The sequence below is a fragment of the Salvelinus alpinus genome, chromosome 14, assembly GCF_045679555.1.
Source record: "Salvelinus alpinus chromosome 14, SLU_Salpinus.1, whole genome shotgun sequence".
NCBI classification, from domain to species: Eukaryota; Metazoa; Chordata; class Actinopteri; order Salmoniformes; family Salmonidae; genus Salvelinus; species Salvelinus alpinus.
Window position 1 is genome coordinate 25,006,318 of NC_092099.1, and position 22,415 is coordinate 25,028,732.

General features: G+C 41.5%; 2 protein-coding genes across 7 annotated transcripts in view; both read left to right on the forward strand.

Moving 5' to 3' along the window:
- Nucleotides 1-5,586, forward strand: part of LOC139538636 (inositol polyphosphate-4-phosphatase type I A-like) — a 58,505-nt gene extending 52,919 nt beyond the window's left edge. For all 5 annotated transcript variants that reach the window (XM_071340908.1, XM_071340910.1, XM_071340909.1 and 2 more), the window contains 6 exons: nucleotides 1,348-1,471; nucleotides 2,025-2,292; nucleotides 2,783-2,880; nucleotides 2,991-3,103; nucleotides 3,288-3,442; nucleotides 3,774-5,586. In XM_071340908.1, coding sequence (XP_071197009.1) covers nucleotides 1,348-1,471; nucleotides 2,025-2,292; nucleotides 2,783-2,880; nucleotides 2,991-3,103; nucleotides 3,288-3,442; nucleotides 3,774-3,906 — 891 coding nt within the window. In that variant the 3' untranslated portion in view covers nucleotides 3,907-5,586. The remainder of the gene's footprint in view (nucleotides 1-1,347; nucleotides 1,472-2,024; nucleotides 2,293-2,782; nucleotides 2,881-2,990; nucleotides 3,104-3,287; nucleotides 3,443-3,773) is intronic.
- Nucleotides 5,587-10,554: 4,968 nt separating this feature from the next.
- LOC139538638 (nucleoside hydrolase-like) lies at nucleotides 10,555-20,018 on the forward strand. Of its 2 annotated transcripts, XM_071340914.1 has the most exons (8): nucleotides 10,574-10,706; nucleotides 11,781-11,841; nucleotides 14,492-14,589; nucleotides 17,220-17,410; nucleotides 18,559-18,738; nucleotides 18,812-18,923; nucleotides 19,036-19,172; nucleotides 19,265-20,018. In XM_071340914.1, the coding sequence occupies exons 4-8, from the start codon at nucleotides 17,228-17,230 to the stop codon at nucleotides 19,610-19,612; spliced, it is 960 nt and encodes a 319-aa protein (XP_071197015.1). In that variant the 5' UTR covers nucleotides 10,574-10,706; nucleotides 11,781-11,841; nucleotides 14,492-14,589; nucleotides 17,220-17,227; the 3' UTR covers nucleotides 19,613-20,018. The 2 variants fall into 2 exon arrangements, with proteins under 2 accessions (XP_071197014.1, XP_071197015.1); XM_071340913.1 differs by lacking the exon at nucleotides 11,781-11,841 and having other exon boundaries at nucleotides 10,555-10,706.
- The last annotated feature ends 2,397 nt before the right edge of the window (nucleotides 20,019-22,415 follow it).

Here is a 22,415-nt window from a genome sequence, read left to right on the forward strand (position 1 = left end):
ATGAGCGTCGAGAGCCGTCAGCCAGCCATGAGCGTCGAGAGCCGTCAGCCAGCCATGAGCGTCCAGAGCCGTCAGCCAGCCATGAGCGTCCAGAGCCGTCAGCCAGCCATGAGCGTCGAGAGCCGTCAGCCAGCCATGAGCGTCGAGAGCCGTCAGCCAGCCATGAGCGTCGAGAGCCGTCAGCCAGCCATGAGCGTCGAGAGCCGTCAGCCAGCCATGAGCGTCGAGAGCCGTCAGCCAGCCATGAGCGTCGAGAGCCGTCAGCCAGCCATGAGCGTCGAGAGCCGTCAGCCAGCCATGAGCGTCCAGAGCCGTCAGCCAGCCATGAGCGTCCAGAGCCGTCAGCCAGCCATGAGCTGCCCCTCAGCCCAGAGCTGCCATTAATCCTGAACTGCCCCTCAGTCCAGAGCTGTCTCTCTGTCCGGAGCTGCCCTTCAGCCCGGAGTTGCCCCTCTATCCTGAGCTACCTCTCTATCCTGAGCTACCTCTCTGTCCTGAGCTACCTTATCCCGGTGCTGCCCCTTGTCCCGGTGCTGCCCCTTATTTTCATGTTATCCTGTAAATTAAGTGGGTGTAATAGGAGGGTGGTCAGTCGGAGGGGGAGACGTAAGCTGGGATTGACTATGGTGGGGTGGGGACCTCGCCCAGAGCCTGAGCCACCACCGTGGTCAGATGCCCACCCAGACCCTCCCCTAGACTTTGTGCTGGTGCGTCCGGAGTTCGCACCTTAAGGGGGGGGTTATGTCACGTTCCTGACCTGTTTTCTGTTCGTTTTGTATGTGTTAGTTGGTCAGGACGTGAGTTTGGGTGGGCAGTCTGTTTTGTGTTTCTATGTTGGTTTAAGGGTGACCTGATATGGCTCTCAATTAGAGGCAGGTGGTTTTCATTTCCTCTGATTGAGAGCCATATTAAGGTAGGTGTTTTCACATTGATTGTTGTGGGTGGTTGTCTCCTGTGTCTGTGTATGTTGTGCCACACGGGACTGTTTTCGGTTTGTTTGTTCGTTCGGTTTTTGTGTAGTCTGTTTTTTCCTGTTCGTGCGTTCTTCGTGTTTCATGTAAGTTCTTACGTTCAGGTCAGTCTACGTCGTTTGTTGTTTTGTATCTATTCAAGTGTTCTTCCTGTTTTTTCGGTTTTGTTTAATAAATATAATGTCAAGTTACAACGCTGCGTCTTGGTCGAATCACCACTCCTCCTTTTCGTATGAAGAGGAGGAGGAATTCCGTTACAGTATTGGTGATTATATAGATGATGAATAGTTGTATTGGTGATTATATAGATGATGAATAGTTGTAATGGTGATTATATAGATGATGAATAGTTGTAATGGTGTTTCCCCTTCTGTAGCTGTCAGCTCTGATCTGTGGTTTCATCATCAAGCTGAGGAACTGTCTCCATGACGATGGCTTCCTCAGGCAGCTCCACATCATCGGCCTGCTAGTCCAGTATGAGGGCCTGCTCAGCACCTACGGTAACCTGCTGACTGTGTGTGTCACGCCCTGACCTTAGAGAGCCTTTTTATGTCTCTATTTGGTTTGGTAAGGGTGTGATTTGGGGTGGGCATTCTATGTTTTGTTTTCTATGATTTTGTGTTTATATGTTTTGGCCGGGTATGGTTCTCAATCAGGGACAGCTGTCTATCGTTGTCTCTGATTGGGAACCATACTTAGGTAGCCCTTTTTCCCTCCTTTCAGTGTGGGTAGTTAACTTTGTTTGTGGCACTAATGCCCTGTAAGCTTCACGGTCGGTTTTGTATTGTTTATTGTTTTTGTTGGCGTCATTCCTAAATAAAAGTAATGTACGCTCACCACGCTGCGCCTTGGTCCGCTTCTTCCAGCATCGGCCGTGACAGAGTGTGTGTGTGTGAGTGTGTTTGTGTGTGTGTGTATTCTTGTGTTTATGTTTTAGAATACACACACAAATATTTTGATTTGAAACCTACTCATTTTCTATATTTTATTTCTATATGTTCAAATATGACAACTGAAACCTACTCTTACCCCTTACTCTCTTCAATCTTAAAGGGGAGGAGCTGGCCATGTTGGAGGACATGAGTGTTGGTGTGATGGACCTGCGAAACGTCACTTTTAAGGTTACCCAGGCAACCTCGGTCTTCGGCCCAGATATGTTGCCTGTCATCACCGGGAACCGGGACGGCTTCAACGTCAGGGTTCCGTTACCAGCAGCGATGTTTGATGCGTTGCCGAGGGAGATCCAGAATGGAATGCTGCTGAGGGTTCAGCCGGTTCTCTTCAATGTGGGAATCAATGAACAGCAGACACTGGCCGAGAAGTGAGTAAACGAGAGAGGAGAGAAGAGGAGAGATGATGAGAGACAAGGAGAGGAAAGGGAAGGAAAGGAGAGTGGGAGAGGTTATAAGAGGATTGAAGGAGATACGGGATAAGAGGAGAGGTGGAGGGAGGAGAGAACAGCAGTACAATGAAGAGAGAGGGTATTCAGGAAGTGTGTTACCATGGCAATGGCAGCCAGCTGACATTTGTTTTAATACCATATAAGTGATGATGGTTACCTCGAATAATCACGAGCGTCTGGTTATTGTGTGTTTTCGAATCGTGTTTATTAGATTTGCCAGTACAGACTAGAAATTATTGCAAAAAATGCCATGGTAATTCCTCAACGATGCCAGTGATGGAGACTGTGAGAACATTAGGTCTACTCCCTATAGACTAAGAAATTCTGATGTGTTGTAGCTTTGCTTAATGAGCAGTACAATTCCCCCTGAAGAAAAATCCAATCTGTCTGTCCATCTATGTGTCTATAGGTTTGGAGACACGTCTCTCCAGGAGGGGATTAACATGGAGAATATGGCTCGACTCAGCTCATACTATGACCAGTTTAAAGAGGTCCTACCTGAGGACTGTGAGTCACACAGCCTCATCTTAACCTCAACCCCTAATAAAATGGTTAACAACCTGGTTCTTAAAATGTACATCAATCAGTGCAATAATAATCCTCTCTCCTCTCTCCAGGCCTCCCTTGTATCCGTAGTCAGACCAGCCTGCCTGAGCTGCTAAAGCTGCTGAGTCAGAACATCAACGCCAGGAAAAGCAAGAACGTAGAGATCCTGTGGCAGGCAGCGGAGGTAGAGACATTCTCTCCTTCTCTTTCTCTCTCCACAATACACTTCTATCGCTAACTGAATGAGTTGAAGTCTGCCTGACTCTCTATACTTCCCCATTCCTTCCTCTACTCTCTACGTTCCTCTCCTCACCTTTTCTCCTCTGCCCCCCTCTTCTTTCTCTCTCTCCCTGTCTCTCCCTCCCCAGGCTTGTCGGCGTCTGAACGGAGTGCGTTTTACCAGCTGTAAGAGTGCTAAAGACCGTACAGCCATGTCTCTAACCCTGGAGCAGTGTCTCATCCTCCAGCAGGAGCACGGACTGGCCCCACAGGTCTTCTCCCAGGCCCTCGACTGCATGCGCAGGTCAGCTGGCCACACAACTGCCTGAACAAAACGAGACAATATGTAGCGTTTATCATGTCAAATTTGAGGAAAGGAAGAATTATGTAAATGTTTATAATAACTTAATGTTTTCATATACCCTCTAACTCATCTCCTTTTACCTTTTAACCAATCATCCCTTCTTTTCTCCTCTCCTTTTCTCTCCTCTCCTCCCCTCCCATCTCCTTCTCTCTCCTCCTCTCTCCCTTTCCTTCTCTCCTCTCCTTCTCTCTCTCCTCTACTTTACCCTCCCCTCCTCTCTCTTCTACTTTACCCTCTCCTCCTCTCTCTTCTCATCTCCTCCTCCCAATAGTGAGGGCTGCAGACGAGAGAACACCATGAAGAATGTAGGATGTCGTAAATACGCCTTCAACTCCCTCCAGCTGAAGGCCTTTCCAAAACAGTACCGCCCACCTGAGGGCACCTATGGGAAAGTAGAGACCTGATTGGACAGACCAGCTGCCCATCTCTTAACGTAGCCAATAGAAGGGAAAATGGACTAAATAACATCAACAACAACATAAAAGCAAAAAAACATCACAAAAGCAACTACCCCCTATATATAGTGCTGCATCCCTGTTGATGATTTAATGTAATCTGTGGTAGATTGTTTGATAGAAGTTCACTCTCTTTTGCGATTAGACTCACTCCGTTATGTCATGACAACCACTACACACACAACAACAACAACAACTTAAGAACAGCTTTTCAAATTGTTTTAGTTTTTATTTAGAAAGGGAAAGGGGAAGGGGATACCTTGTCAGTTGCACAACTGAATGCATTCAACCAAAATGTGAGCTCTTATTATAAGGCCTGTGTTCTAACCACTGTCTCTCATGGAACTTTAAAGAGAAAATTCAACTCAAGTACATTTAAAAAGAACAAAACCTTTGTATGCAGAGCATCAAGATCTTACTTGCTCTCACACTCCACTCCTACAACAAGCACAGGGAACTGATGATATACAGAAATCAGACAGAGACATGCTTGTATCTCTGATGTATGAAGACTATTCTATCTCATGTTATTTTGTTATCCCTTTTCTATTTGGTAATACATCTAAATGACAGGGTTCGTGTAAAGTAGAGGGCCAGTATCCTGTGTTTTAGTTTTACAGCAAAGATAATGTGTATGCAAGGCTTGGTAGTCTACTGAGAGGCATATACAGTTACAGTGGTCAAGGTTAATCTTTCACTTGCCACTACAAGTTTGTTTAAAGTTTTACATTTTGTCATTGAGTGCATGGCACAATGCTCCACTATATAAAATGCAAGCATGGATAGATTTTACACACAGCAAACTTAATCCAAAAACAACACAATTAAATTCTGTGCTCACATGCGTGTAGATTTTAAACTGAAAAGGAATATATTATCCAAATCTTGTACTCCCCCCAACCCCTCTCTGTTCATGAAGTTGTTTCTATACAGGTCCAGGTTCTAGATGGTAGGCATATTTTCTGTACATCAGACTATAGACTGAGCCAAACTAGAATAGTAGCTTAGAGTAAGGAACAGTGTTATAAGAAACATGAAGAAAGTTCCTGCTCTATTGTATGTCTGCAGTTATTCTCTGTGAGTTCATCTCGTCTCTTATTAAAAGAGCTCCTGGTTGACTTCACGACAGGACCAAAACACAACACTGGCTTATTCAATTTACAACCAATGGAGCGAAAAGGAAGTGTCTGAATGCATGTAGATAGAGAATCTTCACATTATTATTGTACTTTTGGAAATAAGGGACTTGTACACTGCCTGTTTAAAATGGACAGTGTTTTGCGTTAAATTGTACTGTGAACCTTTCACTGGCTTCTGTTTCCATGTCTACCTATAGATTTTATTCTCCATTACAGAGACATTCAAAACATTTGTTTAAATGTTATTTTGCTAAATATCCTTGATGCTGATGCACTGAAAATTGCTGAAAAAAGTAGCCAAAATGCTGCCAGAATTTTACTCATTTAATTTTACATTTTTTTTGTCTTTGTATGTAATGAATGTTATTGAACCACACACTTTCAAGTAGGAACATCTGTATAGGTACAGGCTTTGCTGTAAAATGTGCTTTCATAAACTCTCCTCAGTAACTTGAGCTGTTAAAATGAGAGCATTAAACTGTTTCACCAATTCCTTTGTGACACTTGTAAAGTATCCCTCGGGTCTCTATCGTCTGTCTGTCTGTCTGCACGCACGCACGCACGCACGCACGCACGCACGCACGCACGCGCGCACACACACACACACACACACACACACACACACAGTTCTAAACTGTCTTGAAAAGGCCTCTTTAAAGGGATAGTTAACCCAAATTACAAAATGACACATTGGTTTCCTTACCCTGTAAGCAGTCTATGGACAAGGTATGACAGCAATTGATGATTTGGTTAGTTTACCTGGCACTGTTTCCACTTGCTAACGTTTTAGCATTTGTGGCATATATGCCTTTCAAGTCATGAGACCGATATTAGCATTATTCGCATATCATGTCCAAATAATCCGAAACTATCTCAAATTGATTGTGAAGCTCCAATAAGACACGTATAGATGTTTTGACGATTATGGGGGAAAATGTCTTATAGTGGTCCCATGACTTGAATGGGGTTTGTGCCAGAAATGCTAAATGGGAATTGTACCACAAATACATTTGCAAAATATCCCAGGGAAACTATCCCTAATAAAGCTCCCGGGTCTAGCAATGGCATTGTCACCCAGGAGGCCTTGCTAGCTAGCTACAGTGTTTGATTCATATCAGCCATTTTCTTATAAAACAGCTCAGCTAGCTAGAAAAATTATAATTTGCGATGCTAGCTAACGTTAGCTAGACTCGGGAGCTCATGGGGACATAGCCTTCAGGAACCAGTGGGTTAGATATGATTCCACAATTGGCAACAACAACTGGCTATTAATTCAGCCAATAATGTTCACATCATAGTTTATCCAGTGACCATCGCATTTAGAAGGATAGCTACTGACGGAAATGTATCTGGCTAGCTAGCATGCTGGCTCTCGCTGGAGGATAAATTTCCTTCCGTATATACAGTACCAGTCAAAAGTTTGGACACACCTACTCATTCCAGGGAATGCTTTTCCAACAGTCTTGAAGGAGTTCCCACATATGCTGAGCACTTGTTGCCTGCTTTTCCTTCCAACTCATCCCAAACCATCTCAAATGGATTTAGGTCGGGTGATTGTGGAGGCCAGGTCATCTGATGCAGCACTCCATCACTCTCCTTCTTGGTCAAATAGCCCTTACACAGCCTGGAGGTGTGTTGGGTCATTGTCCTATTGAAAAACTAATGATAGTCCCACTAAGTACAAACCAGATGGGATGGTGTATCGCTGCAGAATCCTGTGGTAACCATGCTGGTCAAGTGTGCCTTGAATTCTAAATAAATCACTGACAGTATTTTACCAAATAGGGCTATCTTCTGTATACCAACCCTACCTTGTCACAACTCAACTGATTGGCTCAAACGCATTAAGAAGGAAAGAAATTCCACAAATTAACAAGGCACAACTGTTAATTGAAATGCATTCCAGGGGACTACCTCATGAAGCTGACTGAGAGAATGCCAAGAGTGTGCAAAGCTGTCATCAAGGTAAAGGGTGGCTACTTTGAAGAATCACAAAAATATAAAATATATTTTAATTTGTTCAAAACTTTTTGGGTTACTACATGATTCTATATGTGTTATTTCATAGTTTTGATGTCTTCACTATTATACTACCATGTAGAAAATAGTGAAAATAAAGATAAACCCTGGAATTAGTACTGTATATTTACCAAAAAAAAGGTGGCTATTCTGTCTTGTATTTAAATGTTGACACCCAGTAGACTGGAGGCGAAAGAAACGCACACCTGTTTAGCTGAGATGTTGGCTAGCGGAGTAGAACACTTGGAAAGGAAAAGGAGAGCCGCACACTCTAGGAGCTCAGATGCAATAATTTAATAACCAACGTTTCAACAGACAAGCTGTCTTCATCAGGGTATAATGACAAACACTGGGAGTCACTAGTTTATAAGAACACACAGGTGTCTGTAATCATGGCCCGGTGTTTCATTTATTTTAATTAACGAGGCAAGTCAGTTAAGAACAAATTCTTATTTACAATGACGGCCTACCCCGGCCAAACTCTAACCCGGACGACACTGGGCCAATTGTGAGCCGCCCTATGGGACTCCCAATCGCGGCAGGTTGTGATACAGCCTGGAATCGAATCAGAGTCTGTAGTGACGCCTCTAGCACTGAGATGCAGTGCCGTAGACCGCTGCGCCACTCGGGGGTGGCTTGATATCATTGTTATATTTACAGATATAAATAGAACATATAAAAATCATGAATGGATAGCATACAATCATAGATACAATTTGGCTACATAGGCCTATAAACTTTACAATGAATAGCGAAATCACAAGAATGGCTTCAGATCAAAGTCTACTTTGAGACCGAAGGGAGCAAGGGTCGTTCAACTAAAAATCCAGGCAGCCTCCCTTTATAACAATAAATTGTCAAGGTCACCCCTCTCCCAGGGCGGGTGACGTGTTATATAGTGGGCCGCAACTAGGTGACACAGTTAAATTGATCATGTTGTGAGATTGAAGTTACTTTGTTTCACCTGTGCTGGCCCAGGTGACATTTAAGAGTGGCTGGCCCAGTGCTCCAGTTGGCTTGAGAGATGTAGAGTGAAAACACCTTTAGTTGACTCTCTCGGTTTGATTTTTTTTTAAATTAAAAAATAATCCTTTATCTGGTCTCTCCTGTTTTCATTTTGGTTTGCTTCCTGTCTTTAAGTTTGGTGTGGATTTTATTTTGTTTGTCTCTTCTTGGGCAAATGTAGTTGGTGCTCATGGTGGGTGACTTTTAAGCCCCAGTTGTTGTTGCTAGTTAACTTTCAGTGGACACCCCTTGAGTGTCTTTCAGAACCCCTCCTAAAACCCAACCTGTTTCGTATTGATTGTTGTCAGTGACTCTTTGTATCAGGGCACAAGGCGAGACCCAGATGCAGACACAGGAGGCAGATGGTTGGAGTCATAGATGTTTATTGATCCAAAAAGGGGTAGGCAAGAGAATGGTCGTGGACAGGCAAAAGGTCAAAACCAGTTCAGAGTCCAGGAGGTACAGAGTGGCAGGCAGGCTCGAGGTCAAGGCAGACAGAATGGTCAGGCAGGCGGGTACAGAGTCCAGAAACAGGCAAGGGTAAAAACCAGGAGGACTAGCAAAAAGCTAATAGAAAAGGCAGGCGCACAGGAACTATATGCTGGTTGACTTGGACATAAAAGACAAACTGGCACAGAGAGACAGGAAACACAGGGATAAATACACTGGGGGAAACAAGCGACACCTGAAGGAGGTGGCGACAATCACAAGGACAGGTGAAACAGATCAGGGCGTGACACTTTGTTAGTTCTACCTTCTGTTTGAGTGAGAATTTGGGGTTTTCTTGCTGGAGCACACAAGCTACAATAGCCAACTGGTTAGCTTCTTATGGCTGAGATCCCACTAACGGGATTGATATGACAACAGCCAGTGAAAGTGCAGGGCGCCAAATTCAAACAACAGAAATCTCATAATTAAAATTCCTCAAACATACAAGTATCTTATACCATTTTAAAGGTAATATTTTTGTTAATCTAACCACAGTGTGTGATTTCAAAAAGGCTTTACAGCGAAAGCACCACAAATGATTATGTTAGGTCACCGCCAAGTCACAGAAAAACACAGCCATTTTCCCAGCCAAAGACAGGAGTCACAAAAAGCAGAAATAGAGATAAAATTAATCACTAACCTTTGATGATCTTCATCAGATGACACTCATAGGACTTCTTGTTACACAATACATGTATGTTTTGTTCGGTATAGTTCATATTTATATAAAAAAATCTCAGTATACATTGGCGCGTTATGTTCAGTAGTTCCAAAAACATCCGGTGATTTTGCAGAGAGCCACATCAATTTCCAGAAATACTCATAATAAACGTTGATCAAAGATACAAGTGTTATACATGGAATTGTAGATCCACTTCTCCTTAATGCAACCGCTGTGTCAGATTTCAAAAAAGCTTTACGGAAAAAGCAAACCATGCAATAATCTGAGTACGGCGCTCAGAGCCTAAACTAGCCAAAAAGATATCCGCCATATTGTGCAGTCAACAGAAGTCAGAAATAACATGATAAATATTCACTTACCTTTGATGATCTTCATCAGAATGCACTCTCAGGAATCCCAGTTCCACAATAAATGTTGGTTTTGTTCGATAATGTCAATGATTTATGTCCGAATAGCTACGTTTGTTAGCGCGTTTTGTAAACAAATCCAAAGTCATGAAGCGCGTTCACTAGGAGCAGACGAAATGTCAAAAAGTTCCATTACAGTCAGTAGAAACATGTCAAACGATGTATAGAATCAATCTTTAGGATGTTTTTAACATAAATCTTCAATAATGTTCCAACAGGAGAATTCCTTTGTCTGTAGAAAAAGCAATGGAACGCGAGCTACCTCTCACGTGAACGAGCGTCACGAGCTTGTGGCACTCTGCCAGACCACTGACTCAAAGAGCCCTTATGAGCCCCTCCTTTACAGTAGAAGCCTCAAACAAGTTTCTAAAGACTGTTGACATCTAGTGGAAGCCTTAGGAAGTGCAACATGGCCAATATCCCACTGTATCTTCAATAGGGAATGAGTTGAAAAACGACCAATCTCAGATTTCCCACTTCCTGGTTGGATTTTTTCTCAGGTTTTTGCCTGCCATATGAGTTCTGTTATACTCACAGACATCATTCAAACAGTTTTAGAAACGTCAGTGTTTTCTAACCAAATATACTAATAATATGCATATATTAGCAACTGGGACTGAGTAGCAGGCCGTTTACTCTGGGCACCTCTGGGCACCTTATTCATCCAAGCTACTCAATACTGCCCCCAGCCAGGGGTAATGTGTAATGTGATATTGTACCTCCTAGCTCAATTGTCCATTGTATATAATCTATATATACTTGTGTTCCCTCATGTACTCTCTGTATTGATTTGTTGTTAATAATAATAACAAATATTTAAAAAAATATATATATATATTTGGCAACACCGCTCCGGCCGCCATATTGGGATGCAACGCACGGATGGCCCAACCCGGAAACGAGAGAAAGGCATATGACGGCGGCAAGATTATCGAGATTTAATGTCGAAGGCCCATTGGAGTGTGTTCATCTTTACTGTAAACATACACGGAGGTTAGCGGAAAGCAGGTGCATATACATTTATTTTGGATTAAGACCTTACGAATATTAATTTAAAGCGAGGCCATTGGATAGAGTTTATGCCATAACTTTGGGACAACTTTATTCGTTCAACCAGTACAGACTCCCAAATGTTGTGTTCCCGTAGCTAATATGTATGGAATGCCGTTTGGGTCTTTACGTGTCAAAAAATATATTTGACGTGTCTAAATAACCTTTTAATTTGACACGTCAAATAACACAATTATATTAGAATGTTGTGTGTGATGAATTTGCACTTGTAAGCCAAGCGCCACCACTATCAGTAGCACCCAAAAGTCTGCTACAAGCACACACTGGCCACGAACGATGTGTTTACAATAACGCGATGGTAATAAGGCATTATTTGTTCGACCGCAATTTCTGGGGTAGCTAGTTTTAGCTTGGTACATAGCTAGCACCAATACAACCAGCCTGAAAACAATGACCAGTAGAAACTGCAGTCATTTTCATTATCATTAACAATGATTTAGGAATCCTTGTGAGTAAGTATTAACTTGGTAGCCACTTGTTGTTCGCCTATTGAAATTCAGTTCATTAAAATAATTAGCTAGCCAGCTACTTAACCCTGTTGCCCAAAGCTAACGTTATAAGCATTGCCTTCAAAATAAAAGTACCTATTTGAAAGTGACGCAGAAGGTTACAATTGGTGGAATTATGCCATATTTAGACTAGATAATGTTAAACAAGGTTGGAATGTGGAGCAATGAAATGGGTCACCAGTCTACTCGGTGACACCCTCAGAACACAACTGTGAAGAGTTTATGCAAATGTTAGTGTTGTAGCTCTTATCGCAGGACTGTGACTGAAATCACCTCCCCAGTCAGCCTATTGTGTGTATTGACATTCATATTGCACTGTACAGCTGTACCTAAGGATTGGGGTTCAATTAAATGGGTTATCAGTCTACTCAATACCCAATATATTTTTTTCCCAACATCCTCCTCAGTTATCAGACTCCAAAACATCCACGCAGTATTGTTTTTCCTCTTGAATGGTGTTCAATACACATAATAAATGTGGCTCAATTCACCGTTGTTTCAGATGTTTCTCTGGGTGTCACTGAGTGGACTGATACCCTATGTCATTGATCCACAATCCATAGGTAAGACTGTACAGTGAAATAAGTATGCCCCCAATGCAATTCTAAAGTCCAATACATCCAGTTTGATTTCAACAGCTTTGTGTCAAATGAACAAATTATTGTATTTTGTTGATTTTATATAACAACATTTCAACCTCGTTTAGCATGATCTATTCAATTATGGCATAATTATATTTGTATTAATTTGTATCGCTGTCCATTACATACTTTTATTTTGAAGGCTAACCGCAAAGTCCACTATTGTGGCTAGCTTCACATAAATGGGTCCGACAACCATTAATCAAATGAGAACTGTTTTATAAATGAGGGTTATTTTAGATGATGATGTGACAGGTTAAAGGAAATACTAATAGCCTGTTATACATTAAAAGGTATTAGTAAATTCATAGTATGTGAGGATCTTAAAACATCTAAGGTTAAGAAGATCATGCATTCAGTATTAGTTGATAGATTGATAACATTTATATAATTCTGTTAAAATCCGTCAAGCATACAAAGGGTACGAATTGTGAGAGGAATGTGTAAACGTTATGTTGATTACTTTATGCTGTCGTGGATAAAAGTGTTAATCTGTGATCTACTAAATGCTCTTAATCTATGAGCCTGAGATCGATTGCTCTGGTCTCCACTCAAGTTCACGGAGAATTCGCGGTCTTTTTCTCATCGCACTAAACGTTCAATGAGTAAACATTCCGTATCACGCTCTCGTGATTCTTTCTACCCTTTTTCAGGGGTGTAACAATGACACATAGCTATATAGTTAGCTAGCTAACTATAATTACTGAAACTGATTATGTCTTTTTGCTGTGTTTTTGGGGAAGAACATTGTTTGCATCCATGAGTTAGCTAGCTTTCTTTTGACCAGCACTGTAAGTGCGCGAGACAACTTTACCACCATCATTGCATGCGTATCAATGAATCGTTTTTCATATGAAATACGAGTGATAGTGTAATCAATGTGTAATAACTACGTTAAAAAATGATGAACACGTTAAATTATTATATGACGTGGAGTCATATTCAGGTCCTGATTGGTCAACTATGGAACGCATAGTCAACAAGCTTATTTGACACGTCAAATCGTGTATCTTTTTTGACATGCAAAGACCCAAATGGTTCCATAAATATTCCCCAAATTCAGAGGCAGTTTACATTCAGCGAAAGATTTGTGCATTCAGACTCGCTGCCATGTGCGGAGTTGTATTGCCTTTGACAGGTTCAATAGCACCACTGTTGTTATAAGGTTACACCGTCTTTTTCAAGGTGCATATGCAGAAGTCGCACCACTATTCCCTAGTTGCTAAAATTCTAAGAGTTTGCATAATTTCCGTTTATGTGACAAATTAATCAAAATATTGTATTTTCAGCTGTTTGAAGCTGGTGTACAAAACCAAACTGAAAAGACGCAAAAACGTAAAGGCCACTAGAACGCGTTTGGCATGTGTGTTTTTCTGTTGCTCATTTGAAAAACGAGATGTCAGCCTTGGAGGTGTTTCCTGGCCGATTCTCAAGTTTTTTTAAAAGTGCTTGTGTAACAGTCGTCTCACTATGCTATTGGATAGAGAAATCACCACAGCTGTTCACCACATGTTAGTGGGAAAATGGACAAATCAAAACCCAACCTGCATTTATCCTTTGTGACGCAGTGAAGTTCCCGAACTCCGTTTTAGACGAGACTGACTTTATTACCAAAATTATCCAATTTACACTTTATAGTCAATTTTGACACTAGAATAACTGACTCATATCAATGGCACAGGGCGTTTTCAAAGCGATTTGTTGCTTTTTAAAGCCAAGTATTGAAAATAGCTCAGAACAGTTTTACTGCTTCTTAGACCTGCCTTCAATGAGAATGACATACCTATAACTAACATGTCTATGTGAATTTGTTCGGTTGCCTAAAAAGTTACATATTGCAGCTTTAAATAATATTGATGTGTTTACACAATAAAACTCTATACTGTAGCAGACTGCAAATCATACAGGAATTCAAGCCATTCAGACTTCTGCATGATCATTCATTCAGTCTTGTTCTTCTCTAGTCCTGATTGTGGAGACACATTCGATTTACATAGGGAAAAAAACTAAACATCCCTTGTCTGTCAAGGAATGTTGAATACAATTATATTTGAACTGAAGATTGTCAGTGGAGTTGATCCTTCAGTGGGTCAAAATTTTAGACAAAATATCCACAGGAAAGTATTAATAAACCGACTTCAAAACACAAGTCTCTGTCTGTAGCAATCAATATTTGTTTGCCCATGACCTAAGGCACATGCACAACTCCACGGACAAGAAGCGCATGCTCCCGATGCATGCATACCGAAGTCTTGCAGGTGTTTACACGGTTTTGCCCATGTGCCAGGTGATACACTACCAGTGGTTAAGTAATACTTATCCTGGGGATATTTTATCTGAAATTTCATCCCACTGAAGGACCAAGCGCTCAGACAACCGGTAGAGAAAGTTGAAATGTCATTTTATTAAACATTCTGTCCTTTAGGAAACTTTCCAAGTTTTTGCAGTGGCTTGTTTAACTGTATACCAACAATTGGTATCTCAGTCTGATTTATTAGGCAAGTTCTCCTCTAGTTTATAGTCACTGACTTCACTCCTCCCTCTCTTTCTCAACCCTCCTGGCCGCTCAAAGGTTCCCAGTTGCATGTGACGGTCACCTGTTAGCCAGGCCAAGAGGAGTAGCAGCCTGTCCACACCGACACAGCCCAGTCCTATTCTATTCAACTACAGGTAGGCTGTACCTCTATTCTAAGATGTCATGTACACACTTCATATGATTGTCGGTGGGTCCTGTGTGATTATGCTGTCCCACTTCATTGTAATTCTAAATCCCAGGCCACTGAATAATATGGGTATGGTCGATGTTGTCTTTATTGCAATTGTGCAACAATAACGGCAGATGATCAGATCTCACAATACCGGGACAGGTGTGAACATATTGAGACACTGCTGAGAGAGATTGTGAGATGCAGGTTTGCTTTTATTGCCATGAGTCTTGTCCTGGAGGCAGAACTGAGCGATTTCCCCATAGATAGGCCAGCTGTAAAGTAAAAATGAATGAAAACAAAAATGTGCTTTTTGGTCTTAATTTAAGGTTAGGCTTAGCAGTGTTGTTAAAGTTCCGTTTAAAATCAGATTGTATGACTGTGGCTGTGCCAGCTAGTGACCACTCTGCAGTGCTAACCTGCTTGTGAGACAGGCAAAAAGATCATAGAGGTTAATGGACTCATACTGGAGCCTAGAACACAGCCTGATCAGAACACACCGAGACAGCAGAGTCAGACCATGCATGTAATATGGAACATATGTGTTGTTCCATTATCACGTGCATGGTCTGACTCTGGTATCTCGTTGGGTGAGAGGTTGTTCAACTTGAATGAATAAATAAATCAGACAGTACCTCAGTTACCTTTTTAGTTAAAAAAAACATACCTAGGCTACTTATTGAAAGCTTGGATCAGACTGCAAATTGAATATTAATGGGTGTTTCAGTTTAGAAACATTGACCAATTCTAAGATTGAATCCAATATTTCTGTTCCTGTGTTAATGTATCATAGTGGTTAGGTTATACGTTTTGATCTGTCCCTGTGTTAATGTAACATAGTGGTTAGGTTATATGTTTTGATCTGTCCCTGTGTTAATGTGTCATAGTGGTTAGGTTATATGTTTTGATCTGTCCCTGTGTTAATGTATCATAGTGGTTAGGTTATACGTTTTGATCTGTCCCTGTGTTAATGTAACATAGTGGTTAGGTTATATGTTTTGATCTGTCCCTGTGTTAATGTGTCATAGTGGTTAGGTTATACGTTTTGATCTGTCCCTGTGTTAATGTATCATAGTGGTTAGGTTATATGTTTTGATCTGTCCCTGTGTTAATGTGTCATAGTGGTTAGGTTATATGTTTTGATCTGTCCCTGTGTTAATGTGTCATAGTGGTTAGGTTATACGTTTTGATCTGTCCCTGTGTTAATGTATCATAGTGGTTAGGTTATACGTTTTGATCTGTCCCTGTGTTAATGTATCATAGTGGTTAGGTTATACGTTTTGATCTGTCCCTGTGTTAATGTATCATAGTGGTTAGGTTATACGTTTTGATCTGTCCCTGTGTTAATGTATCATAGTGGTTAGGTTATACGTTTTGATCTGTCCCTGTGTTAATGTATCATAGTGGTTAGGTTATACGTTTTGATCTGTCCCTGTGTTAATGTGTCATAGTGGTTAGGTTATACGTTTTGATCTGTCCCTGTGTTAATGTATCATAGTGGTTAGGTTATACGTTTTGATCTGTCCCTGTGTTAATGTATCATAGTGGTTAGGTTATACGTTTTGATCTGTCCCTGTGTTAATGTGTCATAGTGGTTAGGTTATACGTTTTGATCTGTCCCTGTGTTAATGTGTCATAGTGGTTAGGTTATACGTTTTGATCTGTCCCTGTGTTAATGTGTCATAGTGGTTAGGTTATTTGATCTTTCCTTGTGTTAATGTGTCATAGTGGTTAGGTTATACGTTTTGATCTGTCCCTGTGTTAATGTGTCATAGTGGTTAGGTTATACGTTTTGATCTGTCCCTGTGTTAATGTGTCATAGTGGTTAGGTTATTTGATCTGTCCCTGTGTTAATGTGTCATAGTGGTTAGGTTATACGTTTTGATCTGTCCCTGTGTTAATGTGTCATAGTGGTTAGGTTATTTGATCTGTCCCTGTGTTAATGTGTCATAGTGGTTAGGTTATACGTTTTGATCTGTCCCTGTGTTAATGTGTCATAGTGGTTAGGTTATACGTTTTGATCTGTCCCTGTGTTAATGTGTCATAGTGGTTAGGTTATTTGATCTGTCCCTGTGTTAATGTGTCATAGTGGTTAGGTTATACGTTTTGATCTGTCCCTGTGTTAATGTGTCATAGTGGTTAGGTTATACGTTTTGATCTGTCCCTGTGTTAATGTGTCATAGTGGTTAGGTTATACGTTTTGATCTGTCCCTGTGTTAATGTGTCATAGTGGTTAGGTTATACGTTTTGATCTGTCCCTGTGTTAATGTGTCATAGTGGTTAGGTTATACGTTTTGATCTGTCCCTGTGTTAATGTGTCATAGTGGTTAGGTTATTTGATCTGTCCCTGTGTTAATGTGTCATAGTGGTTAGGTTATACGTTTTGATCTGTCCCTGTGTTAATGTGTCATAGTGGTTAGGTTATACGTTTTGATCTGTCCCTGTGTTAATGTGTCATAGTGGTTAGGTTATACGTTTTGATCTGTCCCTGTGTTAATGTGTCATAGTGGTTAGGTTATACGTTTTGATCTGTCCCTGTGTTAATGTGTCATAGTGGTTAGGTTATTTGATCTTTCCTTGTGTTCTGTGTCTCAGGCTCCAGTATGAGTAGTAAGAAGCTGCTGGTGGATGTGGACTGTGGGGTGGATGATGCTCAGGCTATCATGATGGCACTGGCCACCCCTTATGTAGAGGTCCTGGGCATCACCTGTGTCCATGGCAACACCAATGTGGAGAACGTGTGCAAGAACACGCTGCGGGTGCTTCAAGCCTGCAACAGACTGGAGGTATAGTGCTGTTAATTTTTGGTAGACAATGTAAGTCCCTTTCAATTAGAATATATCGTTTATTTAGCTAAAATTGTCTTTGTTGAAGTAAACAAGCACCCAATGGGATACAGGGAATGTGCTTATATCATCACGATATATAGAACGTGCATTTAACGGTAAAGCTTATACATTGTGTACAAAACATTAGGAACACCTGTTCTTTCCATGAGACTGACCATGTTAATCCAGGTGAAAGCTATGATCCCTTATTGATGTCACTTGCTAAATTCACTTCAATCAGTGTAGATGAAGGAGAGGAAACGAGTTAAAAAATTACTTTTAAGACTTGATACAATTGAGACATGAATTGTCTATGTGTGTTGTTCAGAGGGTGAATGGGCAAAACAAAACATTTAAGTGCCTTTGAACGGGGTATGGTAGTAGGTGCCAGGCACACCGGTTTGTGTCAAGAACTACAATGCTGCTGGGTTTTTCACACTCAACAGTTTTCTGTGTGTATCAAGAAAGATCCACCACCCTAAGGACATCCAGCCAACTTGACACAACTGTGGGAAGCATTGGAGTCAACATGGGCCAGCATCCCTGTGGAACGCTTTTGACACCTTGTAGAGTCCATGCCCCAATGAAATCAGGCTGTTCTGAGGGCAAACTCAAATGTAGGAAGGTGTTCCTAATGTTTTGTACATTCGGTGTATAGACTAATGTATGCACCCTTACACAGAGGGGAAGAGATCACATGATGGGGAAGGATGCGATGATAGTCTGTTGACCTCTCTCTTCCTCTTTGACAATACACTGTTGTTCTCTGTCTCAGACACATGACTGTGGAGCTCTACCCAATTCTAGAGCTCTGGAAACTGAGATCTGATTTGACATAATGTTCTGTTTACAGCAGGAGCACATAGACAGAGCATCATTGTGGAGAGGCTGGAGTTTACATCAAACGTTGCCATGACAAAAACAAAGTAGTTGGTTTAAGAAACAGATTGGCACCCAGACTAGTTTTTGACTCCGTGTTTTGGGATGCCCACTTACATAAGCTGGGCTCTTGAATTCATAGCAAGTGAAAGTGTAGAGGGAATACTATAAATGTTGCGATTTGAAACTATTGCATTCAGGGTTCCGACCTATGTTCTGTGTTCTAGATCCCAGTATTCTGTGGTGCTGCCAAGCCTATCCTGGGGAATGTGATCAGTGCGGGAAACTTCCATGGCCAGGACGGGTTGGGGGATGCTCCAGACCCAAACGCTCCGGGGCTGGACATGCTGCAGATGGAAGGAGCGGTATCTGCACTGATCCGGATAGTCAACGAAAACCCTGGAGAGGTGAGAGAGCAGTAGACGCAGGCTACTCAATATGTGTGTGTGTCCCTGTTGTAAATGCAGGTGTTTCTCCCAGGTATCTCTGGTGGCCACGGCTCCCCTCACCAACCTAGCTCTGGCTGTAAGAATGGAGCCATCCTTCCCCAGCAAACTTAAAGGCCTTTACATCATGGGAGGCAACACAGAGTGTAAGGGCTATGATTTATTTGCTTCAGAAGATCAACTTATCTAGTCTACTAATGGTAAATAGATAAATGGGTCAATTGCCATAGGTTTTAATAATGTGGTACCTGTCTTCAGCCAGAGGAAACACCACAGTGTGTGCAGAGTTTAACTTCGCTGCCGACCCGGAAGCAGCTTACATCGTACTGAATGACTTCCTGTGTCCCACTTACATAGCCAGCTGGGAGTTCACTTGCTACAGCAAGCTGCCCTGGGTAACATTCATTTTATGTAATCAATAAATTATGAAACACTACCTTCCACATTATGATTGATGTTGTTTTCCTATTCTGGTTCCACCTGACAGTCGTGGTGTGATGACTGGCTGGCCCAGGAGTCAGAGAAGGCTCGCTTCATGGCCCAGATCTTCCGCCACAGTATGGAGGAGTCGTACAGTGAGCGCTCCCAGGCGGAGATGATTGACGGCATGGGCTTTGTGTCATGTGACTCCTACGCCATGGCGGCAGCTATCGACAACACCTTTGTCACAGAGAGCGACCACATGGCGGTGAGCGTGGAGCTGACGGGCACACACACGCGTGGCATGATGATCCTGGACACACTGGGCATGCTGAAGAAGACTCACAAGGCCTTCGTCATGAAGAAGGTGAACATGGTGAGGTTTGAGCAGATGATGATGGACGCTCTGAAGTAATCTCTAGGTCTGCTACAGCTAACCACTAGACTGTAGAAGTAAACTAACCACTACACGTGAGCAGATGATGATGGACGCTCTGAAGTAATCTCTAGGTCTGCCACAGCTAACCACTAGACTGTAGAAGTAAAAAAACAACTACGGGAACGCTCTATGGGACCGTAACCAGGGAAAAGTGACAACTCCAACCTCAACCAGTCAGCCCAAGATCGTGGACGTTAAGGCAGCCCCCAACACCTCTCTGATTGAGGGGTTGGGTTAGATGTGGAAGACACATTTCGGTTAAATGCATTCAGTTGTGCAACCCTTTTCCCTTTTACTGTATTGTCAGCTCACGTTGATGTTAAGAATCATGCCTTGTCATTTAGATAAACATTTTTAAATAAATCGATTGAATTACAACTCATACCAGCAGTCGTGTGCATTAAACACTCCATTATGTCACAAGCACATTCGCAACACTTCATCCGTTTTATTGATACATTTATTACACCCAGTTGTTCAAAACAGATGCACAATTTAGAAATCTATCTTCAGAGCAGTCAAGGGGAAGGACAGTCCTGGGTATAATCATTACGCCAATTCTATTGCAAAACGTTTCACAACAGAAACCGTTTAGGAGAGTTTCTATTAGACAAATTCAGGTAGGTCCCTCCCCGTTTCGTTCTGTTTCCATTTGGTTCTTAAACGGTAAACATTTTCCATAATGAATACACCCCTGCTTTATAGAGTTTCTAGAAGTTTGCTCATTGCAGAACATGGAAGCAGAAATACAGCCCAGCATAGAGTTCTCCCACACACATGCAAATGTCTTTAGTTGTAATTGTGGTAGGCCTATTCACAGCAAAACTTTAGTTTCTACCCATCATGGCAGGAGGAAAAAAGTCTACCACACATTCTTTGATCACTATATCCAGTGGTGGAGAAGTACTCAGTTGTCATACTTGAGTAAAAGTAAAGATACCTCAATAGAAAATGACTCAAGTAAAAGTGAAAGTCACCCAGTAAAATACTACTTGAGTAAAAGTCTAGTATTTGGTTTTAAATATACTTAAGTACAAAAGTAAATGGAAGTTAAAAAATGTTGTTTTGAACACTCGGGAAGTCGGAGATTTCCGAGTTTCCAGTTGTCTTAAACGTGGCATAACTATGGCGTCAAAACCGATCCAAAAGACGAACAAGCACTAAATGACGCGGGCGAGCAAGATGAAACGTCATTGCATGAGCAAACACTGAGTCGAGAGAGAAGAAAATGGTCAAGCCAGCAGAGGACGGGTCCCGCGAGTGCACAGACTGTCAAGAGTGAAAATTAAACTTGAGAGTTTACAAGTGCGACTTTAAGTAAGCAGAACATTATTGTCACAGATCAACAACAAAAAAAATTATTGAACTATAAGAAAATAAACGTGAATTAAACGTATACATTTTGGGGGGGAACGCTTTAAACTGTGCACCACCAGAAATAGTCACTTGTCATTGTCAAGTTTTCGCTCTCAATTGATCAAATTGCTCTCTCTCAAGGCTTGTCACCTTTGGCAGGGTTGCCAGGTCTAGTTTAAAATGTATAACCCAATGACAAAACTCACTCAAAATGTTTTTTTCGCAGCAAGAGCAGAGTTGCCACATTAATCCAATATTTTTTCCCCCAGAACTTTATCGAGCGAATTAAGGAATATCAACGTACTTTTTAACAGCATAGGCTAAGAAGCAACATTCTGTTTTCCATCAAAATTATAATTCTTGCGAGTTTAAGAATATGTCACAAGAGAAAAGATAAATCGCCCTTATTAAACACTCCAGATAATTTTACTTGTTTTGACTGCTATGATTAAACAACAAGGCCAGAGGAGGTGACCAATATACCACGGCTAAGGGCTGTTTTAGGACATAGCCCTTAGCAGTGGTATATTGGCCATATAAGACAAACCCCCGAGGTGCCTTATGGCTATTATAAACTGGTTACCAATGTAATTAAAACAGTTTTAAAAAATGTCATTCCCGTGGTGCATGGTCTGATGTACCATGGCTTTCAACCAATCATCATTCAGGGCTCAAACCACCCCGTTTATAATTGCAAACAAATCCTGTCTGGACATGTTCATAACTACACTCCCCGACAGGAGAGTTTGAGTGATGAAAGTTGGACTAGGATCTCAAAATCTCTGTTCAAGAAACACTTGGACGAATTTCAAAAAACGAATGTTAGGCTATTTTCTGGCAATTGTGCCATTATGATGTGCCAGATGTTAAGACTACAACCCGTTATAAAAATCCCATTTGCGAGATTGACTTGTTATTTCAATAGGCATAGGCTATTGACTCAAATCTGGGTTTATAATAGCAATTCAACTTTGCCATGGTTTGCTGAGCTAGATGCGAGTAGCATATAGCCCCTGATATGCCACTATCTAATTTCAGAGAAAAGTCCACATTGAAACTGACATTAAATGTGGAGAATGACACATCTGCGATAGAACTGTGGCCATGATCACAATTGATACATTTCAATTTAATTAACTAAACATGGCCATTCATTATTGCATAACACAAGGCTACAACAAAAAATGTAGTTATATGCTATTTATTAAATCCGTTTGCCAGCTCCAGGTAGGCTACACAAGTGGCAGAAATTGATTTGCAATGACTCCAGTGATAACGTCATTTCAAACATATTTATTGTATCAAATGGTAAGCTACGTAGCCTACAATGGTATATAAATGAATAGCCTACTTGATGGCCAAAAGATGCAAATGTTACCCTATCATTCTCCACGTGTAATGTCATTTTCATTGTGGAATTTTT